This window comes from Vombatus ursinus, unplaced genomic scaffold, assembly GCF_900497805.2.
Source record: "Vombatus ursinus unplaced genomic scaffold, bare-nosed wombat genome assembly UNPS02014810.1, whole genome shotgun sequence".
Classification (NCBI taxonomy): Eukaryota; Metazoa; Chordata; class Mammalia; order Diprotodontia; family Vombatidae; genus Vombatus; species Vombatus ursinus.
Window position 1 is genome coordinate 13922895 of NW_020954588.1, and position 23652 is coordinate 13946546.

General features: G+C 38.0%; 1 protein-coding gene across 1 annotated transcript in view; it reads left to right on the plus strand.

Moving 5' to 3' along the window:
• The window catches only part of CPB1 (carboxypeptidase B1), a 42993-nt gene that overhangs the window by 11745 nt on the left and 7596 nt on the right, over positions 1-23652 (plus strand). The window contains exons 4-9 of the mRNA XM_027876121.1: positions 3008-3107; positions 3200-3301; positions 4175-4276; positions 7303-7413; positions 7506-7596; positions 9429-9631. Of these exons, the coding sequence (XP_027731922.1) occupies positions 3008-3107; positions 3200-3301; positions 4175-4276; positions 7303-7413; positions 7506-7596; positions 9429-9631 (709 nt within the window). The remainder of the gene's footprint in view (positions 1-3007; positions 3108-3199; positions 3302-4174; positions 4277-7302; positions 7414-7505; positions 7597-9428; positions 9632-23652) is intronic.

Genomic DNA, 23652 nt, shown 5'->3' on the forward strand with positions numbered 1-23652 from the left:
ATGTTGAAGGTGGGATTAAACCCATCTTCCCTGCCAAGCCCATCACACTGTCCACTATGGCCTTACTGCCTCTTGCACACAGAATTCATTTATCTGTACCTTTCAATCTACCAGGCATGTCACCTGAATAAAGGAACTTGCAAATTTGGGCAAGGCTTGTTCTTTATAAAACATAATAGCTGATACCCAAACCTCTCCCCTCTTTTTCCCCCTCTCCCTCTTCCAAATCTCCTTCTCCCTCTCCCTCTCCTCCCTCTCTCTCTTCCTTTTCCTCTTTCTCTTCTTCTCCCTCTCTCCTTCTTCTCTTTCATTCCCTGCACTTCTCTTTCTCTCTCTCTCTTTCTCTCTTTCTCTCATTCTCCCTCCCTTTCTCCTCTCACTCTTTCTCTCTCTCTTCTTTCTCTTCTCTTCTCTGTTTCTTTCTCTCCTTTCTCTCTCTCCCACATTCATATATGTATCTGTGTTTGCATATTAATTTTGAGGTGACACTTTTTATAGAATTTTTTTTTTGAAAATCAAAGCTAAACATGGATGGCCATAGTGTCCAATACATTCCAGCACATGCACCAGACTTTTTCCTTTAGGCACTTCCCCAGCTTTCCAAAATTTATAAAACTAACAGCTACCTTCACTCTGGTAAATTCTTTTGCCACTTGAGATCGATTTATTCAAGTCATTGGGGAGACTATATATATGACTAAAATTTTGGAATGTTAAAGCTAGATGGGCCCTTAGAGATCATTAACTTTTACAAGTGAGGAAACTGAGACCTAGAGAAATCAGTAAGTTGCCCAAGGTCACAAAGGCAGTTAATGACAGAACAGGATAAAGAATCTCCCTGTCCTTTATTCTTTTCCGTCTACTAGTTCTTCCTCTTCTCTGACTTAATGTCCAACCATCCTAATTTATGTTGCTTAAAATGAGGTGCTATTTATAGTGCTAACATGCTATGCATACTTACTTCTCTGAGCATTCTACTACTAGTTGTTTTCCAACCTTGAGAGCAAAAAGTTCACAGACGGAAAGTGGAAGCCTCGAGGTTCAGAGGATGTCCCTGACACATTTCATCAGCATGTCCTTGGGATATCCAGGCCAGATCCTGGCTTTTAATATGCTGCCATAATTCTCTGCTGGGTCAGATGAAATCATTTCCAGGGTTAAAGACGTGTCCTGGCGATGCCACTCAAACTGGTCTTTCTCTTGTAGTCTGTACATCGTGTTGATCAAGGACGAAGCCCTCACATGGACCTGTGCCTTAGGGAAATATTTTCCCATACAACCAAAGGGAACAAAGTTGCTCCTCCAGTCAGGTGCCTGTGAACTGGAAAACTCACCTGAATGATTCTTTAGCATATAATGAGTCTACAGGGAATGTCTATGGTCCCTTTTCATTCTAAATCCTAAGATCCTGAGACTATTATTATCAAAAATCAATCAACAAACAATGATTCAATGTTCATAACGTTGCAGGCACTGTGATGAGTGCTAGGGATACAAAAAAAAGCAAGCAAAGGAATGGAGTGAGGAAGAGGGAGAATGCACGTTTATTAAGCACTTAATATAAAACAGTTCATTCATCAGTCAGTCAATAATCATGTGCTTACTATGAGCCACACACTGTTCTGGGAATACTAACAAAAGCAAAAAAAAATAGTTTTTGCCCTCAAGGAGCTCAGATTCTAATGGTATAGACAACATGCAAATAACCATGAATGCACAAGATAAATACAGTGTAAATGGGAGATACCAGGAAAAGCACCTAAGGGGAAGGGAGAGGGTAACTGAGAAAAGCCTACTGCAGAAGGTGAGTATTAAAGGAAGCCAGGAGACAGAAGTGAGATGGGGAATCCAGGCACAAGGCCGCTGTAAAGACATGGGATCTGGAGACAGAATATCTTGGGTTAGGAACACTGAATAGGTCAGAGCAGCCAGATTGTAGAGCATGAGATGGAGAGTTAAGTGTAGTAAGACTGAAAGGGGCCAGGTTGTGCCTCTGAGGCAGGGGCGGATCAAGTTCAAGTGTTATCTCTGATTTATGCTGTCTGTGTGAGCCAGGCAAGTCACTTAATGTCTCAGTGCTTTAAGGCAACTAGACATGGGCAAAACTGTACCCCATCCATATTGGTAAAGGAGTTTCCTTACCTGGGAACTCCTTTTAAAATTAAGGAATCACAGGTCTAGTATGGCCATTGTATGGATTTATTTTTGCTTAATTATGCTTTTTTTTTTCAATAAGGAGAGATGTTTTTGTATATGGCGAAAAGAACCAGTGCAATGAAACTAGTGACATTAATACCAAAAAAGGGAAGAAAAAGAAAAAGAATGAAAAGAGCATCAGTGAAACTTTTTAACACATAGAAGAGAACAGAAAAATTTCAAGAGGCAAAAATGAGCTGAACAGATTTGAAACTACTGTGTTGTTTGTCATACCCCTTTTAAAAAAATAAGCTATGAAATAGAGATTTTAAGATTTCATATATTTAAAAAATCAGAAGGCTAGAATTTAAAAAAAAAGATGAACACATAGACTAAGAAAATGTCCATTTTTTAACCTTTAAGACATCAGACTCAGAGCATAAACACATGGTTGACCAGCATGTCTCTGAGTCAACAGTGGTAGCTGGTTGTGTTTTTGTAGCCCACGTCCATGGGGCATAGGTTATAGAAGCAAGCTCAGTTGAAAAAGAATGAAAAGCCCACCCTAAAAAAACCAATCCCTGAATAATTAGGATGAAGAGATCCAGGCCCATGAAGCCTGAGTCTAAGGCAAGCTCATACTGTGCACTTTCTTTATGTCCAGAATTCATTTTTTGACTATGCCAAAAAGAAAAGAATCAGATATGGAATCAAAATGAATAAATGGCAGAACAATAGTGGCCCAAGGACATGGACCTAGTACGGTCTTACAGGGGAGTGACAATGACCTTTAACTTGGTGGTGAGCACTGCTCCTCAATGGGAAAGAATACTCTCATTTTCATGTTGGGTTCCACACTTCTTTGTTGCAGGGTTTTAATTCATGACCTGAACAAATTGGTTACAAATCAGTTTGACAGCCTCATTCGTAGCAGTGGACACAGTTACGAAAAGTACAACAGCTGGGAAAAGGTATGAATTGTAACAACTGCTCATGCCAAATTTGTGAATTATTCTGGAAGTGGGTTAACCATGTCTTTGTCGTCCATGGTCCTGCTTTTCAGATCGAGGCTTGGACTGGACAAATTGCGGCAGAGAATCCAAAACTTGTCTCTCGAAGTGTGATTGGAACCACATTTGAAGGGCGCTCTCTGTACCTTCTGAAGGTAATAATTTGTAACAATGACCCAGGTCTCCTGAAATGTTGGAAAGCATTGAATTCTAATCTATTAACATCTGGTTCATTGCCTTGCTTATACCAAGAAATATGTCATAACTCTTCCTGTTCCCACCTTCTACACCATCCTTCTTTACTACCCCCCGGGGAATCAAACAGATTCCTTGGCTACTTTTATCATTTGTGGATTTTTTTAAATCATTATTTTGATTTACTCAAAAGGAAAAATGCAATAAAACAGGGGAAATTCTGACCTATAAATTTAACCACATTCCTGTAAGCAATGTAAATGATCATCTACCTTGATGAAATTGTTCGCTCCCATCTGTTGTTTGCAAACCCCATTTGCTAAAGAGATCCATAAACCTCAGTGTATCAGACAACATTACAAAATGTACCAACAATTTGTTTATGTGTTCTTCAAACGCCATTCTTATCATTTAAATCTGATAAACAAATAAAATTACTAGGATCAAGGGGCATAAGGGACAGGAAAATGCATTGGCAAAAGGTCACAGCAATCACAATTGTTTTTACAGTTATCTCAGTCACGTCATTTAATGATATCTGGAAATAGCCATCAAGTGAATGAAGCAAGGGTAATCAAGTGTCCTCTGAAAATATGAGCTTGTCAACCTTAATAAAAATAATAAACAGCCATGTAAGCCTTCAGTTCCAACATTGTGATTGTCTAGAGGCAAGAACATTCTGTGCTCATATCATGTTTTAATTTAATCATGGAATATATCTCTTGCTGCTGTCAAGTTTCACCTGTTGAGTTCTCAGGCTCAGTCTGGTGATGGAATGCTTGCCACTGTATGGCAGATGAGTTATTGCTTCCTTCTTCTTCTGTTTGCAATAGGTTGGAAAAGCAGGATCAAACAAGCCTGCCATCTTTATAGACTGCGGTTTCCATGCTAGAGAATGGATTTCCCCTGCATTTTGCCAGTGGTTTGTGAGAGAGGTCAGTCACTAGAGTTACCTATTGATTTGAAAAAAGGAAATGTTATTTTTTTGTTTCTTATAAGGTCAGTTCAATTTGTGATTGTCTCTCAGTAATGACAAAGAATGATCATTTTAATAATCCCAACATTTTGTGTTAGTAAGTGATTTAAACATGCCCCGTTAGACCTTCACAAGGTAAGGTCTTACAGCAAACATTGAACAGTGCTGATTTCCACTTTCTTTATTCTGACTTCCTTCCCCAACTTTAATGGAAGATGAACAAATGGGAAAATGAACAGGAGAGTTGTAAGAAGCGAACAGCCCCTGGACAATAATTAATGTGGGTTTTGGAATAGGCCAATTTTTATAATGATTTTCAAATGATTCTAATTGTCAGCCTTAATAGTAAAATAGTATATGCAAAATCACTTTGAAAACTACAAATATATACAAATATAAGGAATTGTGTCATTGATCTTAATACCTCGTTAACTCAGTACTTCCAGGGATTATGATTTTGTGGGGAGCGATACATTCTTATCTAAAGCATATTAGGACATTATCTATACCTTAGAAGATCTTTTAAGAGGTGTTGTGGCTAAAAATCCATCACTCTATAGCCAACATAGGAATGAGCCTCTCTGATCTTAGTTAGCCTGGTCCTTAGACAACAAATGTACAGTTTAGCACAGGAACTATGCCTCAGAGCCTCTTCAATCTGGTAGGACCACCAAGAGCTTATGATCCAGGACTTATGGTTACTTTTTAACAGTAGAAGAAAGAGAGTAAATAAAGAGACCTTCACTATGATGGTTTTTGGAGTTAAGAAAATCTCCCCCACACCACTTGTGAATTCTCTTAGGATCATAGATCTAAAACTGGAAGGGTTCTTAGGGGTCATCTGGTCCAATCTTTTCATTTTATAGATGAGGAAACTGAGGCTCTGAAAGGCAAAAATGCTTGTTCAAAGTCGAACAGCTCCTCTCTCTTTTTTATTTTCATGTCACAGCTCTCTCTTAGTTCTCTTCTTACTGGTCTGATCCCTCCTTTTCAGTCTCCTTAGATGGATCTTCATCTGTGTCACACCCACTAATTGAGTGTTCCCAAAGACTATCTTTAGTCATTTTTTTTTTCTCTATACTCACTCACTTGGTTATTTCATCAGTTCTTATGGGTCAGATGACTTGTGAGTTGGATCTCATGAGCTCCTATGGAACATAGATAACTCCCAGATCTCTATCTCCATCCCTTGTCTTTCCTCTGAACTCCAGTCCCACACCACAACTACCTATTGAATCTTTGGAATCTGATATCCTGTAGTTATCTCAAATTCAACATGTCCAAAACAGAACTTATTTTCCCCCTTAAACCAACTCCTCTTCTAAGTTTCCTTGTTACTACCAAGGGCACCACCATCCTTCCACTCACCCAGTTTCATAACCTCAAGGTCACAGTTGAGTCCTCTCTCTCCACTCTACATAATAGCGACCAAATCTTGTAACTCTCCATACTTGTAACTTTCTCCATACATCTCTCAGATATGCCCCATATTAGCCTCTCATATTGCTATTACCTTAATTTCCTAATGTTCTAAAGCTCCTATGAACTATCATAATAAATTCATAATTTTCTATAAATCTATCCCTACTCCAAAACAATTCTGTAAAGAGATGCCAAAGTGATTTTTTCCTAAAATGCAGGTCTGGCCGTGTCACTCCTCCCCCCTTACTCATTTGGCATTTAAATCTTCTCACAAGTGACCTTTCCAATTCCACTAGTAAGTCTACTTCCTGTTCCTCACATATTCTAACTCAATATCTTTGGACTGATTATCCCCAAGCCTAGAAAACTCTCCCTTTTTACTTTCAGCTTTTAGAATCCCTAACTTCCCTACTATAGGACACCCTTCTTATTCCTTCCACACATTAGCTCATTCCCTTCTAAAGTTACCTTCTATCTACTTGTATATTACTGATTTATGTATATTTTATCTCCCCCCATTAGAATGTAAGCTCCTTCAGGGCAGCAACTCTATCTAGTTGTTCTTTTTAATCTCAGAATGCATCACAGTACCTGCCACAAAATAAGCACCTAATGCAGATTAGTTGATTGAGATAAGATTCAAACTCAGGTCATCTGACTCTAGATTCAGTATTCTTTCCGTGGTACCATGATATTTCCCTCTTTACTGGCAATCAGTGAGAATGTATGGTGAGGCAGTGGGAAGTAGCCATCTCTACTGCATGTCTAGATATACATTCTGCAGGCATGATCTATAGGAATACAAACTCTATAGGTCTATTTTCCACAGAAACTAAATGAGGCTATGGAATATATAATAAAGAATAACTTGCACCCCTCAATAAGGCATTCATTACTCTATCAATATTTTCTTTGCTCAGGTTGATAAAGGAATATGCCTTATTCTGGCTTTGGGAGAAAATTACTTACAGGGTGAGGGTGACTACATGCTTTTTTAAAAAAAGTTCTCATATTTTGGTAGATTTTGATTCACCTTTAAAATAGAAATGCAAAACTTCAGAATGGAAGGGACATCAGGCATCATGATGTCCAGCCCATAGCTAAATAGGAATCTCTCTACAACAAACCTAAGTGATCATCCATCACTAAAGACCCCTAATTAAAGAAATCTTCCACCTCCCAAGCCTACCAAATTCCACTTTGACAGAGCTTAAATTATTTGGAAGTTTTCCTTTAGGTCAAGTCAAAATCTATTTCTCTTCCACTTCAACCACTACTCCCAAGTAGTAAAAAATCTAATCCCCTGCTCTAAGGAAAAAAAAAGACTAAAATAAAAAATTATGAAGTTTCTATGAGATAAGCGGGAATAACTTTGAAGCCCAGGTGACATAGGAATTGTCATTTTTAATGATGACTAGATAATTTTCTAATCTCTTAAATGTCAGTGCTGTAATGCCTTTGGGTTAACCAAAGGCAAAGATATTCTATTCATTTAAAACATATTGAATCTGTTTTATGCACAACGATTTCCATCCAAGTGATGCAGCTGCAATTATTCTTCAGGCTGTTCGTACCTATGGAACTGAGATCCAGATAACTAATATTCTTGATAAATTGGACTTTTATGTCCTACCTGTTTTCAACATTGATGGCTATGTCTACTCATGGACCAAGGTACACAAACTTACTTCTTGCCTAGACATTCATTTGATGAAACTGAAAGTAAGAGCTTTAAAAAAATGACATTACTGTGTACCTTCTTTCAGAGTCGAATGTGGAGGAAGACCCGGTCCACCATTTCAGGCACCAGTTGTGTTGGTACTGATCCCAACAGAAATTTTGATGCTGGATGGTGTGGTAAGTATCTTTGTGACAATATTATAGTTTTCTACCCAAAAGTATAGCATTCAAAACACCTTACGTCATCACTAAAGAAAAAATAAATTTTATATACTATTATAGGAGATTATAAATACTTAACTTTCAGCCTTTTAATTTTGGTAGAATACTGAAGATAACTAATAGTCTGTACTTCTAAAAAAAAAGATAATATAGTGATATTAGCAGGATCTCTACAGCTATTCATTTGCTTCATGTATATAAATTTTCTTATATTACTCCTCTTCCAAGTCCTACTTTGCTACTTTATCACAGTGTGGAGGTTACCCTGTCTTTTCAGAGGCTCTGTTCTAACTCTATCCTACCAAAGTCAAAAGACTTCAAGTACAGATAACACCAGCTTTAATTGCCTCTCCCACAGGGACTATGAAAACTGTTACTCTACCTTTAAAAGGAAACGAATTTTGCAGAGTTACAGTTTAACTGTCATCTTGAAGACTGTGAAGCAACTGGCAGTTTCATTGTAATTATAGAGTCGGTTTTAAATGTCATGAGAGAGTGAGAAATAAGCAGAAGCCTATGGGAAAAGAGGTTTTATTTTTTTCTGATTTACTTCATAAAAAATACTTAATAAACTAGGTGGGGGCTCAGAGCTAATTGGTATAATTTTAGTAATTTATAAAGAAAAAGCAGAATTTACCCCTCAATTACACTATGATATAGGAAAAGAATTAATAATGTAATGAGTCAAATAGGCAGCGAGATGGTGGGGTTGCTGTTATTGTTCATGGTATAGCACCCTATGTAGCCCACCTGATTCCACATAGGCTTAATATGGGGATGTCAAACCAAAAATCTGCTACATATTGTATGGTTAAAGCCATAAACTGTTTTTGGTTTTAGGTTTTGTTTTGTTTTGTTTTGTTTTTTTGGTTTTCATTTTTTGTCAAGCAAGGACCAGTCTAGCTAAGTTTAGAGAGGTTTATTACCAAAATTTCGATTAACTGATACTGATTTTACACTGAAGAGTGTTGTGAAGAAAAGAGCATTGGATCTAATGGACTATGCATTTTCATATTAACTGGAAAATTTGCCATCCCATATCTCATAGTAAAAAAAAAACTCTATAGGATTTATGCATGCCTTTCACATTCTGAGAGGGAGAGGAGAAGAGTGAAGAATTGTGATATTAGGCATTTTTATATTAGCAGGAAAAACATACCAACTCTCCTCCAATCTCATAGTAAGAAGTCCTATATAGGCTTCTATACATCCCTTACACCAGAGATATCAAATGTATAGCCCACGTACCACAGCAGCCCACAATATTCCTTTGTACTGCTGAACCAGATTAAAATTAATTGAGAAACATTTAACAAATTTAACAAATTAAAATACAATAGAACATAGTTAATGTTAACATGTGTTTTTCTAAGTCAATAGGTAATTCACAAGGACCCTTATGTACAGTTTACTATTTGAATTTGACACCAATTCTTTATACATTGTTGTTGTTTGGGGGAGAGGGATCAAAATTTATGAGTTCACCAATGGGGAAATTCCCTCTACCACTGCAGATTGACATCCATTCTGAACTTTATAGTTTTAGGGAGTTACCTGTGGCACTGAGGGATCAAGTGATTCTCCCAGGGTCATACAGCCCATTTGAGCCAAAGGCAAGGCTTGGATTCAGGTCTTCATGACCTGCCACACTATACTTGCTTGAGGATAATTTTTAATACTCCCTTTTAACTCTAGCTTTTGACTTTCTAGCTTGAAGGCATAATATATTCCATTGGGTATCTCAATCATGAGCTATCAACCATTAATCATAACGCATGCTCTTACAGAAATTGGGGCCTCTAGCAGCCCCTGTGCAGAAACATACTGTGGACCTACTGTCGAGTCTGAAAAAGAAACCAAAGCCCTGGTGAACTTCATCCGCAAAAACCTTAATTCTATCAAGGCCTATGTGACAATTCACTCCTATTCTCAGCTGTTGCTGTTCCCTTACTCCAAAAATTATGCTCTCACAAAGGACCATGTTGAGTTGGTAAGTAGACAACCATTTTTCATTTTTATATGAAAGAAGAAGAGAGAAGAAATATCTCATGTCCATCAAATCTATCATTTCATTATGAGGTCTTTTTGTAATACTTAGAGGAAAAAATCTAAAGGAATAATTTCTGAAAGTTATTACATATTTTCAAGGAATCTTGAGTGACTTAAAAAAAACTGGCAAAGGGAGATGTGACTTTGTTGCATGGGGCAGAATGTCACATGTAGTTTATTAGTTAAATTTCAAAATGGCGGTACCTACACCACTTTTTGCTTCAATGAAGAATTGATTCATATGACTCAATTATGGAGGCTTTTGGGATAATCAACAAAGCTACTTTATCACACACACACTGTTCATAATTCTATTGTGAATCTATTGTATGAAGGAACCTAACCTTTCAAAAGAACTAAAGCATACAGAGGTAGAATTTAGTAGAGGTCAACTCAGATTTGGCAGCTAGGTGCTACCAGAGCGCATAGAGTGCCAGGCCTGGAGTCAGGAAGCCTCATCTGCATGAGTTCAAATCCAACCTCAGACACTCAGTAGCTTTATGACCCTGGGCAAATCACTTAACCTTTTTTGCCTCAGTTTCCTTATTTGTAAAATGAGAAAGAAATGGCAAACCACTCCAGTATCTCTGCCAAGAAAATCCCAAATGGGGTCATGGTGGGGTCAGACATGACTAAACATGAGTACATGATAGTAGAGAGATCAGCCACAAAGAACTATGTTACAGTCTTACCTCTGATTCAACCAGACAGTTAGATGGCACAGGAAAGAGTGATGGACCTAAAGTCAGGAAGACCTAAGTTTAAATGTGACCTTAGACACTTAAGCATTATATAAATGCTAGCTATTTGACTAGCTGTATGACCCTGGATATTATACTGCCTATATGACCCTGGGCCAGTCACTTAATTTCTCAATGTTCTAAGCAATTCTCTAAAACTGTAAGGTACAGAGAAAAGAATGCCAATTCACATTAATAGAGAGAATTTCCTCATCTGGGAGTTCCCTATACCAATGAAATCACTACAGGAGGTAAGTAACAATTTAATGCAATAATATAAGAAATATCCCAAGGCAGTACACAAATAACAGATAAAGATAAAATGACTAGTTCCAATTCAGGAAGAACAAAACTGAAAAATTAGAAATTAAGTAACCATTTGGCTTGCAGGAATAGAAACTCTTGTTTCACAGAGAAACTGTGTGAGGTTTTATTCATTTATCCAAGCCAAAATATTTTATCATTTAAAGGATGACATATATATTTTGGCTTACTCATATGACTAATACTTCAGAACAATCAATACATAAACTCAGCAACTGTAAAAGGTGGAATATTTTGTATTGGGGGAATTTGTTTGCTGTTTTTACTAAATGAATCATATAACTGCAAATATTTTTGAAAAGAAAAATAGAATAGGGGTAGCTAGAAGAGACAGGATCATAGAATCTCAGCTTTGGTAGGCTCACTAGTCCAATCCCATACTTGACCAGTATCCTTTCTACAACATCCCCAGTGCCAGTGGATATCCTGCCTTTGCCTAAAGGCCCCCAAAGATGGGAAGATTAGTAGCGCCCAAGGCTGACCAGACCATCTTTAACTAGCTTTAATTGTTTGGAAGTTCTCTTTCTCATCCAACGCCAATTTTCCTCTTTCAGCTTCTACTCATTGACCCTAGTTCTGCCCTCTGGGACCAAAAAGAAAAAGTCTAATTCTTCTTTGGATCACTCTAATCATTTTTCCATATGTAAACCAAAATTGACACGGACATTCTTTCAATCCATTTTTGAACTTCTCATAGAAGAGAAGCCATGTAGTAAAGTGGAAAGAACGCTGGATTTAGAGTCAATGAACCTGAGTCAGAATCCTAGTTCTGCAACTTATTTATACTGTGGGACAGTCACACAACAATCTGGGCCTCATCTCAGTTCCCTCAACTTCCAAATGAGAATGTCGGGCTAAATAATCTCTGAGATTCCTTTCTCATCTAAATCCCATGATCCTTGGGTTTTCTGACTACATCCCATAAGGAACTACATAGTTCATAAATATTAGAGCTGAAAGAGACCTCAATGACTGATCCTCTCTTTACAAAGGTGACAAAAATAAGGCCTAAAGAGGGGAAAGTGATTTTTCCAAGATCACATCACAATTAGGAACATATCTAGATCAGACTAGGCTAGAACCTAGTTGTCCTGATTCTCAGTGGAATGTTCTTAGGAATCCATCGATGTTTCAACTTTCTAATTATCTCAGAACTATTGTATTACCAAGTGAATAGTTTCAAATTATGCTGTATTCCGATCAAGGGAGCCCATTTTCACTCTATTATCCATTCAAATATTGTATCTACTCCTCAGTAGAATATAAGCTCCTTGATAGGAGGAATAGTTTTGTTTCATCTTCATTTCCCCAGTTCCTTGCACACAGTAGGCGCTTAGACATGTTTGTTGGCTTGGCTTGGTTTGGCTTGATTTGATTTGGTTTGACTGAGTTTGGGTTGAGTGGGATTGGGTGGGTATGTAAGAAAAAGGAAAAAGACGGGGAGGAGCTGGCTACTTTTACAAAATGTAAATCTGTTTAAACCACGAAATGGCAGAGATCTTGAGCTATTTTATTTTTTAAAAGTAGTTAAAGAAAAATGTAAAGTTAAACCAATTATGTACCTAAGGGTGTTAATGAGTAAGATACCAAAATGAAAAACTTAAAATGATTACTTTTCAAAATTAATCAACACATCTAGTTTTTTCAGGGACAAATGTACTATGTACACAAATTAATATTAATACTAATGAAGGAAGCCTTATCTCACAACATTCCTCTGAGACTTCTTCCATCCCTTCCTGCCAACATATCCTATTGTCTCCTGAAGATTCAGATAGATTTTATTATTTCTGGCAGTATACACTTAAAACCTTTTAAAATTAAGGTTGTATTATCAGCCAAATGGCTCTGTACACTGACCACCTAGTATTCTGGACTACTTTAAAGTCTCAAAATTGATTCTCAATAAAAAAGAATATTGTAAATAAATTCTATCTTCCGAATGGCATGCACTATATTCCCTCTTTCCTGCAGGAATTTGGTCCAAGAAAAAACCCAAGATTTAGAGGTCAGATGGTTTTAGTCAAACAATCCTTTTCTACCTAAAGTAATATGAATAAGTTATAGGAGCACATGGGCCATAAATAATTTTTTTTTTTACAAATGACTTTTTCACTTAAAAATCAAGAAAATCATGGAAGTGAGCAGCAACCCTTACCCAGGTAGAGTAGTCACTTCCTTCAAAGGTACTTCCAGATAGAAGTGGAGAATCTAATTTTCCAAAATACTGAGAGAGGATGAAAGAATGAAGGAGAGTATTGGGGAGATTTTAAGACTGCTCTAATGCAAGTGAACTAAGTAAACACAATGGGAAACATTTCTTTCCAATCTGAATGGTTCAAGCAAAGCTTTGAGTGATGAGAAGTAAATAAATTCTTTCTTTCTCCCAAGAGTTGGGGCTTGTGCAGCTGTTGTGTGTAGTTGTTCTCAACCATTTGAATAGTATAAGGGAAGCCAAACTAGGAGAATCTAGCCCAGAAGAAAACTCGGTCATGTGACTTCTGGCCCCATTGCCACTCCTAGACACAACCTTTTCTAGACTGTGAAGCCAGGTTTCCATTACCACATTCTCTCTGTGCACAAGTTAGGCAAAAACATTCTTCTGCCAGGTACACCTGGCTATGACAGTGATGTACGAGAGAGAAGATAACTTACCATCAGATGAAAAACTAATTAACCAATCACCAATCCCAAAACAATGACTGAACATTGATTAAGTAACTAGTATGCTAAAAGTATTTGTAATTTTTGTTATGCTGTAACTTTTTCTACCTGTTTTTTTCATCAATCTGCTCTATATTTTGAGATAAAAGAACTGACCACTAAGTTCACAGCTTTAGAGTTCAATTCTATCATCTTGAACCCAACCAAAGTAGAAACAGAGCTGGTGAAATTACCAGGATAACAGATGGAAACATAGGTAGGAAGAAAAACCCAACTAGTTTAAGCAGAAGACAAGAATTCAGCCCAATTTGGGGGATTCCTATTAAAAACAATAAATCAAATAAATACTTACGGAGTACCTTTAAAAAGCAACTTTTGGGAGTTTTGTGTAAAAGGAAAGTCAAAGCCCCTATACTCAACCAGCTTACAGGAGAGGTTCCTGAAGGTTGCCAAACCAGATCAAAACATAATTGAGAAATATTTAACAAAATATATAAAATACAACAGAGCATAGATAATGCTAATATGTGGTTTTCTAAGTCAATTTATGGCCTGCAGGGATCATTCTTGTTAGTGGCCCCGGTTTCTATTTGAGTATGACACCACTGGCTTGCAATAACATATACTAGGTCTCATCTCATTATCTCTGTATTAGGATCAGAGAATATTAGAGCTGGAAAGGACCTTACAAATTACCTAATTTCACCTCCAAATTTTACATTTACATTTTTTGACCAATCAAAACACTAAATGACTTTCTCAAGGTCAAACTGCTCATTAATGGCACACCTGGGATTGAAACCTAGGACTCTGCTACTGGCTTCATTACACTGGATTATTGTTCATTATTAATCCTCTGGATTAAAATTCCAGTTTATGTGGTACCACACCAAATGCCCAGTTGGGTTAAAGCACTTTGTAAACTTTAAATGCCCTATAAATAAGAGGTATTGTTATTATTTTTATTATTCTAATCAAGGCAAAATGCATTTGTAACTTAGTAGAAAAGTCTGGGGCTCAAAGAGGTTCCACGGATTTGTTGGGGTCATGTATCCAGCAATATGAGAAGTAGGACTCAAAGTTAGGTCTTCCCCTTTTCCAAGCCCAGCTTTCAGTCCATTCCATGTTTCCTCTCTGTATCCTGGATGGAATAAGATAGCATAGACAAGAATTAGAAGTACCAGGAAGTGGGTGGACATTGCTCCATACTGTTGCCCTCCTATAGTCTCCTTAGCTCCTTTGTTGGGTCTGCCACCTCCTCGCAAAACAGCATTTCTAAGTCAGATTCTCAGTCTAACTGCCAGCCACCCAGGAGAATCAGTTAGAACATCAGGAATTCTCTCAGAGCTCTGATCTCAAAAAAAACCTGGAAAATGACCTCTACAGAATGCCTAGGGCCGGGGAAAGAAATGGTGCCTCTCCACTCCTGCCATATTTGAAGCCACTTTTCAATTCCAAGCGTCATTATTCCTGTCCCACTGAAATTCTCTGACTGTCCCAGTTCAGTAAGTTATCAAGGAACTAGCAAATATTTGTTGATAAGCTATTATGTATCTAGAATGACCAGTGTTTTGCACTGACCTAAATCCTCTTTCCCTTTTATAATCCCTACCTCCATATCTCTTATCACCTTCCCCTCTTATTCCCTATTGGGCAAGGTAAATTTCTATAACCAACTGAGTATATAAATATATTCTTCCCTCTTTGAACCCATTTAGATGAGAGTGAAGTTCAAGCATTACCTGCCACGCCTCCATTTTTTCCTCAACTATAAAATTCTTCCTTGCAAGCCTCTTTTATGTGAGCAAATTTTCCTCATTACATGTATCCCCTCTCCCTTCTCCCAGTTTTCCCTCTTCCTCACCCCTTCATTTGGGGGAGAGGGGATCATCCCATCAATTCACACTCATACCCTCTGTCTATATAGATTCCTTTTAACTGCCCTAATAATAATAAAGTTCTTAAGGGTTACATATATCATCTTCCCATATGGTAATATAAACAGTTTAAATCTCTTATGATTACTCTTTCATGTTTACTTTTTTATGCTTCACTTGTGTTTGAATGTCAAATTTTCTATTCAGCTCCAGTCTTTTCACCAGGAATTCTTAAAAGTCCTCTGTTTCTTTAAATATCCATTCTTCCCCCAAAGGATTATACTTGGTTTTGCTGGGTAGGTTATTCTTGGTTGTAATACTAGTTCCTTTGCCTTCTGGAATATCATATGCCAAGCCCTCTGCTTCTTTTATGTTGAAGTTGGTAAATCTTGCATGATCCTGACTGTGTCTCCATTATATCTGAATTGTTTCTTTCTAGCTGTTTGCAATATTTTCTCCTTGATCTGAGAACTCTGGAATTTGGCTATAATATTCCTGGGAGTTTTCATTTTGGGATTTCTTTCAGGAGGTGATTGGTGGTTTCTTTCAATTTCTATTTTACCTTCTGGTTCTAAAGTATTAGGGCAGATTTCCTTTATAATTTCTTGAAATATACTATCTGTTATTGTTCAGACATTTCAGTCAAGTCCAATTCTTTGTGACCCCTTTGTGGGGTTTTCTTGGGAAAGTGACTAGAGTGGTTTGACATTTCCTTCCCCAGCTCATTTTACAGATAAAGAACTGAGGCAAACAAGGTTAAGTGACTTGCCCAGGGTCACACAGCTAGTAGGTGTCTGAGGCTGGATTTCCACTCAGGAAGATGAGTCTTCCTGATTCCAGACCTGGAACTCTATACACTGTGCCACCTAGCTGCAACAACAACAACAAAAATAGCAAAATTCAGTTGATGGGATGATTCCCTCTCCCCTAAATGAAGGGGTGAGAAAGAAGGATGCACTGGGAGAAGGGAGAGGGGAGAGATGGAATGAGGAAAATTTGCTCACATAAAAGAGGCTTGCAAGAAATAATTTTATAGTTGAGGAAAAATGGAGGGGTAGCAGGCAATGCTTGAACTTCACTCTCATCTGAATGGGTTCAAAGATGGAAGAATATATTTATACACTCAGTTGGGTATAGAAATTTACCTTACCCAACAGGAAAATAAGAAGGGAAGGTGATAAGAAATATGGAAGTAGGAATTATAAAATGGAAAGAAGATTAAGGTCAATGTAAAACAGTGGTCAGAAGCAAAACAGACTTTTAAGAAGTGACAGGATAGAAAAAGAGAGAGAATAAACAGGTAGTCCAATAATTCTTAAATTATCACTCCTTGGTCTATTTTCCACATCAGTTGCTTTTCTGATATTTCACATTTTCTTCTATTTTTTCATTCTTTTGAATTTTTTTTACTGTTTCTTGATGTCTCATAGAGTCATGAGGTGCCACTTGCCCAATTCTAATTTTTCAAGAATTATTTTCTTCAGTGAATTTTTGTGCTTCTTTTGCCATTAGGCCAATTCTTTTTTTTTAAGGTTTTATTTTCTTCAGTCTTTTTTTTTTTGTTTCTCTTTTACCAAGCTGTTAGTTCTCTTTTCATAAGTTTCTTACATCACTCTCATTTCTTTTCCCAACTTTTTCTCTGCCACTCTTATCTTTTTTCATTAATGCTTCCAGGAATTCTTTGTAGGCTTGGGTCCAATTAGCATTTTTCTTTGAGGCTTTGTTTGTAGCTGTTTTTACATTGTTGTCTTCTTCTGAATTTATGTCTTGCTCTTTCCTGACACCATAATAGCTTTTTATGGCCAAGTTCTTTTTGTTGTTGTTTGCTCATTTTCCCATCCTATTTCTTGACTTTAAATTTTATATTATAGTTGGACTCTGCCCACCTGGGAGTGGGGAGGCACTGTCTCAAGCTTCAGGATTTTTCATGCTACTGTTTTCAGAGCTAGTTCTGGAGGTCTGCAAGTTTTTGGTCCTTCCAAGGAGGTGTGATACAGGAAGAAGTATGGTCACTACTCTCCTGGTCTGTTCTCTGGTCTTTCCCCAGGAGAGGCCCCTGCTCCACTTCAGCCACAAATGCTAGCACTACTCTTGGCCCTGGAACTGTGACCAGGTCCTCTGCTCTCCTGTGCTTGTGCTGGCTCCAACCCCGCTGACACAGACATATTCTGCTGACCTCCTAAATTACCATAGGCTAGAAAAAGTCTCCCTCTGAACTTTTCTTGCCACTCCAAAATTTTACTTTAGGAGTTATTTTAAAGTTATTTAGAGTAGAACATTAGGAGAGTTCAGCTAGGTTGTTGCCTGTACTTTGCCATCTTGGCTCTATCTTCAACAAGTATTTTCTAAAAATTTACAATTCAGCTAAGTATTTGTGACTATGTGTCAAGCATTATACTAGATCCTGGAGGATATAAATACAAACCTAGATAGATAGATAGATAGATAGATAGATAGACAGACAGACAGACAGACAGACAGACAGACAGACAGATAGACAGATAGACGATAAACACGTGAATTAATAAACAGACAGCTAGATAAACAAATGAATGAATAGAACACAGGTCATACCCTCAAGGAGCTTACATTCTACTAGGGAGAAACATACAATAGAGAATAAATAAGTGGACACAAAATGAAACAAAAGTAAGACATACAAGTAAGCAAAAAATACAAAGTCATGTAGGACAGATGGCATCCATGCTGAGCGTCAAAAGGAGGTGGGGTTTCCAAAGAGTAGAAGTGAAGACAAAGAGCCTTTCAGCCGTAGGAGAGCCTTTTCAAAGATACAGAGGTCAGAGACAGACTGTTATGTTTGGGGAGCAGCCAGTTTGGCTGGAACAGAGAGTACATTGGGGAGATTAATGTGAAATAGGTCTGGAGATTTATTTAGGTCAAAGCAAGTTTGTGAAGGGCCTTAAATGCCAAAAAGATGAGTTTGTATTTTGTCCTAGAGGCCTAAGGGAGCCTCAGAATTTGGATGCCAGAGATCTTGTAGAGGTAGAAGAGATAACACTTGGCAATTGATTGACTTTGGAGGATGAGGAAGAGAGGAGCATTGGCATGAGGCCATCATAATTCAATCCAGTCCAACAAGCATTCATTAGGTGCCAACTATGTATAAGAGACCAGAGATAGGATGATAAAATGACCAATAATCCCTGTCCAGTTCTACAAGTTTTTATTCTACTAAAGGAAAACAACATGTAAACAGATTCAGACTATGAGCTATGAGTTTAGAAGAGGGATAGACAATATGGGCTAATCAAAGAAGACTTCATAGAGGAAATTGGCCTAAAGGATTTGGACAAACAGAAAGGCATGGGAAGGACGTTTTAGGCAGGGGGAATAGCATGAATAAGTATGCAGAGGTAAGAATCCATTCATGATTTATTTAGAACTTTCTATGTGCCAAGCACTGTAGATAGAAATAAAAAAGGAAGGGGAAAAATTACTGTCATTAAAGAGCTCATATTCCAATGGGAGAGGTAATATATACAAATCAATACATAAAAAGTAAATGCAGAGTATATGATAGAAAGTAATCTCAAAATGGGAAAGACGAAGTCTAGGGTGTATGTGTTGGGGGGAGGCTGGATAAAAAGGAAGAGAAGAATGAGAAAAGATCATAGGGAAACAAAAGATGTTGGCTGGATTCAAAAGTTCATGTTGGGGAGTAGTAAGAGATAAGGTCCCATTGGACAGGTGAGCTAGACAATTCGATGTATACTTTGAGCTTATTACAAATTCTCAAGCAGGGGAGTGGTACAATGAAAGTGATGTTTCAGAAGATTAATTGGGCAGAGGTATGAAGGATTCAATATTATCTAACAGAAGTATGAAATCCAATGCGTTCTTCCATTCATTTTCATTTGATTTTTCCTGAAACGAACTACAGTTTATGCTTGTGTTTTTATCTCTGTTTTACTTGAAATACGGATAAGATGACTTCAAAATATTCTTGGTGAAAGGTATTTGGGGCTTTCACAGAATCCTAAGTATTTTTGTTTATAAATAGCCTCAAATATAGGAGGGCTAACTCATCTTGATTCCACAGTACTTTTAAATATTTATTTGGAAGGAACCTGGTCGTTGACCAGAGTTAACTGCATGCAGCGGGATGCATTGTATGTATATAGCTACTGATGACTACAACATGTATGTAGCTACAGCAAATACATGCACGTAGGTACAGATGGCTCACCCTTCTCCCTTTCCCCTCCCCGCTGGGTTTTCCATAGCTACAAAAAAATGTATGTCCATCAGCCAAGAAGGAAAAGTTGTTTTAAATCAGAGCAAGCATTCTCACACAACCCACAGGGCCTTTAAAGACTGACAGTTCCTGCTCTCTTGAGCCAAGCTGTCCCCTCATTCTCTTCCCTCATTTACCCTCTGGCCTTCTAATAAAAGCCTGAGGCCTTTGACTGCCCTTTTTCTCAGAAACATGTTTGTTTTGTCGAGTCTCTCGTGCTCAGACCTTGGCGTGTATTCATAAGGTCTTAAGGGCTTCTCTTTTCCAACCAGAACTGCAAAAGTCAAATTTTCTTTATTTTCTCCCTTAATTAGTCATTTCTTATCACATGAAGAAGGTTCCTGGAGAAAAAGAAGGAAGCTGCAGTTAGTGATAATCTTTCTTTTTGCATTATCTTATGTAAACACCCATAGTGAGATGGCCAACCACTTAGCACTCCATTCTGAAGGCTGTGTTAGATTCTTTTTTTTTTTTTGGTCTGTTTGCTCCTTTGCATTTTATTTTTTGCATTTAAAAACATCATTACAGGAAGGGGGTCCATAAGCTTCACCATAATACCAAAGAGCTTCATATCACAAAAAAAAGATTAAGAACACTAGTCCTAGGGTCTAGCTTTGTGATCTGTAAAATGAGGTTAGACTGGATGGTCTCTAAAATTCCTTCAAGTTCTAGATCTATGATCATGTGATTCTGAAACTACTGGACTTAATGAATGATATCTATAACTGGTTCTAACTCTGACGTGTTTTTGCTCTAATGGCAGAATTTCAGACATAATGGAAGGCTAGTTGATGAAATATTCTGGGGCAGGGAGGACCTTCCAGTGTGCCTCTCCCCACCTCCCAACTCCATTAGCCATAAGCCATTGTTGTCTCCATTTGCCATGATCATCTGTAGCCATGTTCAAGCAAATAGATGCCATCAGTCACTCAGTCAATGAACCAACAAGCATTTACCAAGTTTCCGCTGTGTCGGAAACTATGCTGGGTATACCCCAGGGTTATAAAGACAGAAGAAAAGAAATCCCCATTTACCATTGGTGTCTACTTAGCGATGTCTTCTGAATGACCCAAAGCATGCAACTTCATTTACAAAATCTCTGAGAGAAGAGCAATGTCTCTATGGAGATACCAGAGTGAGTCACGTCCCATCGTGTGGCAAAGTTCATTGTTTGTGTCTATAGTTTATCTGTGTCCAGGACACTAAACTACTCGGGGAGAAAAGGGATAATCTATACTCACTGTTTGACAAATGCCCTGCCAGCTTAGTACTTACTTAGCACAGTGGCTGGCACATAGTGGGTGCTTAATAACTGTTGATTGACTAAAATAATATTAAACGAATTTTCAGAACTTGGCACCTTCTTAAGTTAAATATATTAGGTTCAATTAACTTCAAAGGTTTTACCTTGACTGGGCTTTGGCTTATTTTAGTCATGTGCTGTTGGTTTCAGGGGATTTTCCTTTTCCAACCTCATAATAAGCCCTTTTGTGCATTGGGAGAATTTCATAAGAGCCAGTCACTACCATAGTGGCTGATCAGAGAGCATGAAGGTTGATGCCTCAGATGTCCATACAAGTAAAAGGTCCTATCATCATAAGTCCTAAGTAGTGCGGGTGAGGGGCATTACAGTCGGTAAGCCACGGCAGCGGTAGCACACTGAGATGGAAAGAGTAATTGACCGGGAGTCAGAGGATCTGCCATTTTTTATGTCATTGTGCACGAATAATTTAACCTATCTGGTCTTCAGTTACCTCATCCTTAAAATGAAGCTACTGAGGCTCTTTCCAGCTCAAAATCTATAATCTTATACCCTACCAACTGAGCATTCTGATGCTGAGGGAGAATATATACCAGATTGTTCTCTTTCTTCTTCTGATGGGCAACACCCATCACCTAGTAAAGTGCCTGGCACACTGAAGGTGGTTAATAATTGCGTGTCAATGGACAACAGAAGCACAAAATGCAGAGTTGTAAACAAGCATGTGACATTTGCAACTCTCTTCAGCTTCCATGACCAACATATCTTTTTAGAACCAGAATATAAAAAAAAGAAAAGGAATGAGGTTTGAATGGGAAAATATAGAGACCCAAGAGCCACTTATTTATATATGAAGAAAGAACTGAGGAGGGCAAGCCAGGAAGGTGGCACAGTATCAGCAAGAGTTCAGAGGTGAGAATAAGTATGGTATGCCTTGGAGCAACATCTATAGTGGCCCTGACCTGTGAATGGCTTGCTTCTGGCCTGATTTATATTTTATATGCTTTTATCCTTTGCTACAGGATAAAACTTGCTCCGGCAAATATTCTATTGAGCCAAGAACAGGAAATTTTCCATGAATGGCATCATAGTACTGTGAGGAGAGAAGAGAATACGGGGACATGAACTGCCAAAAACGCATGCTACTCTCTACACCACCAGTAGCTCTGTGAGGCTTTCCTGCAACTTATTTAGTTGTACGGCCTTGAGGAATTATAGACTCTCAGAAGGAAGGGAAATTACAGATAAAACATTCCTAGAAAGCAGTACCCAAACTCCACTTGAATACTACCAGTGATAGGGAACTCAGCCCTCACAAGGCAGCTCTTACCGCTGTAATTAGTAGAAAGTTAGGCCCTCTCCTGAGTGTGTACCCCTCACACACTGTTTCTGAAACAGAACCTTAGACGTGTTGTGTCTACAAAGGAGCTGATACTGATGAAGCGCTTTGATCTCCTTTAAAGGACAAATCAGAATATATCAACTGCGGAAAGCCTGAAGTATCACAGCTTGGCTACTTGTGACACACACAGTCCCTAAAAGACCTGTTTTAGAGCTTGCTATCTTGTAGATAGAAAAGTTCAGAACAGAAGCCAACAATGAGGGCAGGTGATGGTATGGAAAGGGCACTGAATGTGAGGGGCTTGGGTTCTTGGCCCTGTTACACATGTGCACCTTTGCCTTAGGTATGTAACTTCTTCAGGCTTCGGTTTCCTCATTTGTAAAATGAGAGTATCAGATAGACTAGACAGTCTCAGGGCCCAGTTCCTGATCTAAATCATAAGATCTTAGGAGCATAGATTTATATTTGGAATGGACCTTCATGAGTGTCTGATCTAATACCACCATTTTACAGATTAAAATACTGAGGCTTAGATGTTAAATTATTCAAGCAACATCACATGGGTAGTTAATAGCAAAGGCAGGATTCAAACATAGGGCTTCTGACTCTCTCCCCAGCATTCTTCCCTACGATCCTGGATCATAATAGGGCATGCCAGCCACCATGGAAACCATCCACCAAAGTCCCCAGAGCTCTGTCCTCCCACCACCAACCAAAGTTATGAGCCATTTCTGCACTACTTCATCTACTATAATTAAACTCAAAATGGCCCCCATATCCATTTAGACAACAGAGCCATCCCGGAATCTTTTTAAAACCCATTTGGCCTTTTTGTTGTTTAGCCGTTTTCAGTCACGTCTGACTCTTCTCGATGCCTTTCTGGGGTTTTCTTGGCAAAGATACTGGATTTGTTTGTCATTTCATTCTCCAGTTTGGCCCTACCCACACACTTGGACTGCTTGGACAGCTTTCTTCTAAGCCTAGGCGTTGCAAGTAGTGATGAGCTGAATTTTTTTTCTTTAAATGAAATGCTTAAACTAAAGTCATAAAGTCATATTAATAAGTCTAATGCCTTGATGCTAACCCCCAACAGTGGCACTGCCAGTAACACATAATGTCCAGTTCAATCCAGGTATATCTTAGTTTATATTTAATCAGAAAAATAAGCTATTTCAAAAAGATACCTAGAGATGAGCAAGAAATAGTTGGTTACCATTCTGTAACCTCAGATTAAAAGTTTAAAGAGTACCCAACTGAAAATAGATACTGATCGTTTTTTTTAAGATTGTAACTGTAATTGTGATTGAAAATGATAAAAGGAAATAAAAGATAACAAGTGCCTCTTCAGAGAGGATATATCTGATAAGTAAAATATCTATAGATGAGATCAAATTAAAAACTCCTACATGCACAACTAAGCTTTCCGTGTGTGTGGCCAAGAGAAGAGTTAATGGACTTTAATTAAATGTTAGAATTCACAGGAGTTTCAGAAGGAGCTC